This window comes from Panicum virgatum, chromosome 9K (genome assembly GCF_016808335.1).
Source record: "Panicum virgatum strain AP13 chromosome 9K, P.virgatum_v5, whole genome shotgun sequence".
Classification (NCBI taxonomy): domain Eukaryota; kingdom Viridiplantae; phylum Streptophyta; class Magnoliopsida; order Poales; family Poaceae; genus Panicum; species Panicum virgatum.
In genome coordinates this window covers 36,112,162-36,114,849 of record NC_053144.1, presented here as the reverse complement: position 1 = coordinate 36,114,849, position 2,688 = coordinate 36,112,162, and the positions used below count along the sequence as shown (strand labels likewise).

At 49.3% G+C, this 2,688-nt stretch overlaps 1 protein-coding gene across 1 annotated transcript; it reads right to left on the bottom strand.

Annotated features, from left to right (window-relative positions):
• Nucleotides 1-1,365: 1,365 nt before the first annotated feature.
• On the bottom strand, nt 1,366-2,092 carry LOC120651299. Its single transcript, XM_039928759.1, has 2 exons — nt 1,823-2,092; nt 1,366-1,735 (listed from the first exon to the last, which is right to left on the bottom strand). Exons 1-2 carry the CDS (start codon nt 1,898-1,900, stop codon nt 1,589-1,591), a joined length of 225 nt encoding a protein of 74 aa, XP_039784693.1. The 5' UTR covers nt 1,901-2,092; the 3' UTR covers nt 1,366-1,588.
• Nucleotides 2,093-2,688: the final 596 nt, after the last annotated feature.

Genomic DNA, 2,688 nt, shown 5'->3' with positions numbered 1-2,688 from the left:
TACATCGGTGCCACTATTATTGGGAGGGAGCTTTATCGAGCTTTGCCTAGAATAGATCCCAAGTCTACATGCAACAACGCAGAAGAGAGATGACATTGTTCTGCATCGGCTCTTGTTGGACTAATTGATTGAGTAGAAATAAGTATTATTTTTCAAAAGAACATCCCTAACTCGTACTTGCATTTTATTTTATTTTAGAAACGGTTTACTGATTTTTTTAAAAAAACTTAAACGGTTTACTGAATAAGGTGTTGGTGCCGGCAGTCTAAAGAGGATGAGGACAAATCTCTAAAGAAGAGTTGTTGTACAATGGAGAAGTTGTCATAGAGTTTTTCAGTAAATTTGGATAGAATTTCAGGAGCATAATAAAAGCTTAAAAGCATACAGTTTCTCTTGTGTTGAATGTCTTGTTTTTTTTATTATGGTTTGCTTTTGTTGGCGGCCTAAGTACTATGTTTGTAATACTTTGGTTTGGTTGTAGACATTCAACTTTGAATGTTCACCTTAATCTAAAAAGGTAAAATAGCTATTTTAGTCCCTCAACTTTATTGAAAGAGTCAAATTCATCCTTCAACTTTCAAATAGGCCAATATAACCCTTCAACTTTCATAAAGACTTTTTAACCCTTGGCTTCTTCTTCACCTTCTTAATTTCCACTTCTTAATTTCCACTTTTAACGCGCCCGTAATACAATGCTATGTATGGATAAATAAAATTCGTTGTTCTAAATTTAACACTTGTGATGTTTCGCTGCTAGATGCATTGATACTCATGCTACTATAATGATTTGCTTGCATTGGCCTAAATATTTTTTTAATAATAATAAACTGTTGAGAAATTTAGAAGGGGAAGGAGACAAGGGTAAAGAGGACCTTTTGTATAAATCTCATATTATTATAGAGTATAATATAGCATAAGGATAAGTTTGACCAAAAACGAAAGTTGAGGGACTATATTGGCCTATCTGAAAATTGAGGGATGAACTTAATCTTTAAATCAAAGTTGAGGACCAAAACGTTTATTTTGCCATCTAAAAACTTCTTTAAAAAATCCTAAAAGAAACCTGCACCACCGCAGATCCTTATGAATCTGTTGGGGGGATCATGCATCGCGTCGTCGGCAGTGGCAGGTGCCGAGTGCTGGATCTGGAATTAACGGACAATATTTTCTCCGGCCGCTCGAAACAATACCGACTTGGTGAAACTCGGAGGATCTGTGCCAGGCGCCCAGCCTTGCTGTTCTTCTACTGTATCACCCAATTCGGCAAAGCGGAAGGCTACTTCCTAGTAACAGCAGGCACGCCATTGACAGATGAACAACCACCCACCGGACCGGCCACAGCAAGAATTGAAACTTCAACAGGCAGAAAAAAGAAATAGTAGCACCGGCCACCCACAGTAGTTTAATTAGAAGTAACACAAGCAGTAGCATATTCTTTTCTGATTAGCCTTTGTTAACCAACAACAAGCACATGGTGAACAGCGGCGGCGACGTCAGCTGGATACAGGCTAGAGCTACCAAATGCTCCGGCCGGCGACCTGGACCACAGATCACAGCCCCCGCAGTTGCTGGCGCGCGCGCCCGTCCGTCAGCGGTGCGCCGTGACGAGGGTCTCGATGAAGCGCAGCCCGTCGAACCGCGGCGCGAACCTCTCGTCCGCCGCCGCCGCGGCGCCGCTCCGCCGCCTCCTTCCGGCGGCGCCCTCCTCCCTCGCCGGCGGGGACCCCTGCTGCACCTGCAGGCAAAGGATGTGATGTGATGTGAGCGGCCGGAAGAATGCCACCGGGACCGACGGGGAAACAGCCGGCGGGCGAGAGCGTACCGTGGTGGAGGGGCACGCGGCGGACGCGGCGGCGGTGGCCGCGGCGGACACGGCAGCAGCGGCGGCGCCCCACCTCATCTCGCGCGGCCCGGGGGATGACGACGGCCGGACGATGAGGACTCGGGGGAGGGCGGCGCCGCCGCTGGGATCCGACGGAACAGTGGGCGGCTAGGCTACAGGTCGCCGGGCCGCGGCGGACGCGGGCGTATTTATGCGCCCTCGTTGGGTCGGGACTCGGGAGCGTGCGGGGCGATTCCGTCGGATTTGAGAATTGAGAGCGGCCCGGCGTCGCGTCCGCCGCGTCGCCCGCAGCTTGAGACGGCGCGGTGGGCCCGCTTGCTGCCTCTCGTGCCCCGACGTAGCTGGGGCCCGCCACCTTGTTGGGCGGTGGCGTCGGGAAGCCGCGCAACGCAACCTCCAACAACACACAAGCGGGCGCTTGGCGCAGCGGCCGAGACGAGAGAGACAAACATCTAGTATTTTTTTTTTTAGCCGAACCTATCCACCTTTATTAATTATCAAATGTATAGGTATTACAAACACCAAAAGGTGGATTCAAGAACCATACATGACGACCCACATCACCATAGACGGCGCTACGTGCTATGTTATGAGCATCAGCATTGTGCTCCCTTCTCTCATGAACAATTTCAGCAGTATCAAAGGAAGTCATCCGGGCTCTGACTTCCTCTATCACTTGACCATAAACTCCTTTGGATCCATCCCTGATGTTCTTCACCACGCTTGAGTTATCGGACGCCAAACGGAGCCTGGTAATCTGAAGATCAAGAGCAAGGGAAAGGCCCTCTCTGCAAGCCACGGCTTCCATCACCTCTGGATCCGTGATCCCCTTACTAATCAAGGCT

Bases quoted from the DNA above. Each gene is read 5' to 3' on its own strand.
- LOC120651299 (XM_039928759.1), bottom strand. From the start codon at position 1,900: ATGAGGTGGGGCGCCGCCGCTGCTGCCGTGTCCGCCGCGGCCACCGCC. The intron at 1,736-1,822 runs GTACGCTCTCGC...CTTTGCCTGCAG, and splicing joins CCGCGTGCCCCTCCACCACG to GTGCAGCAGGGGTCCCCGCC.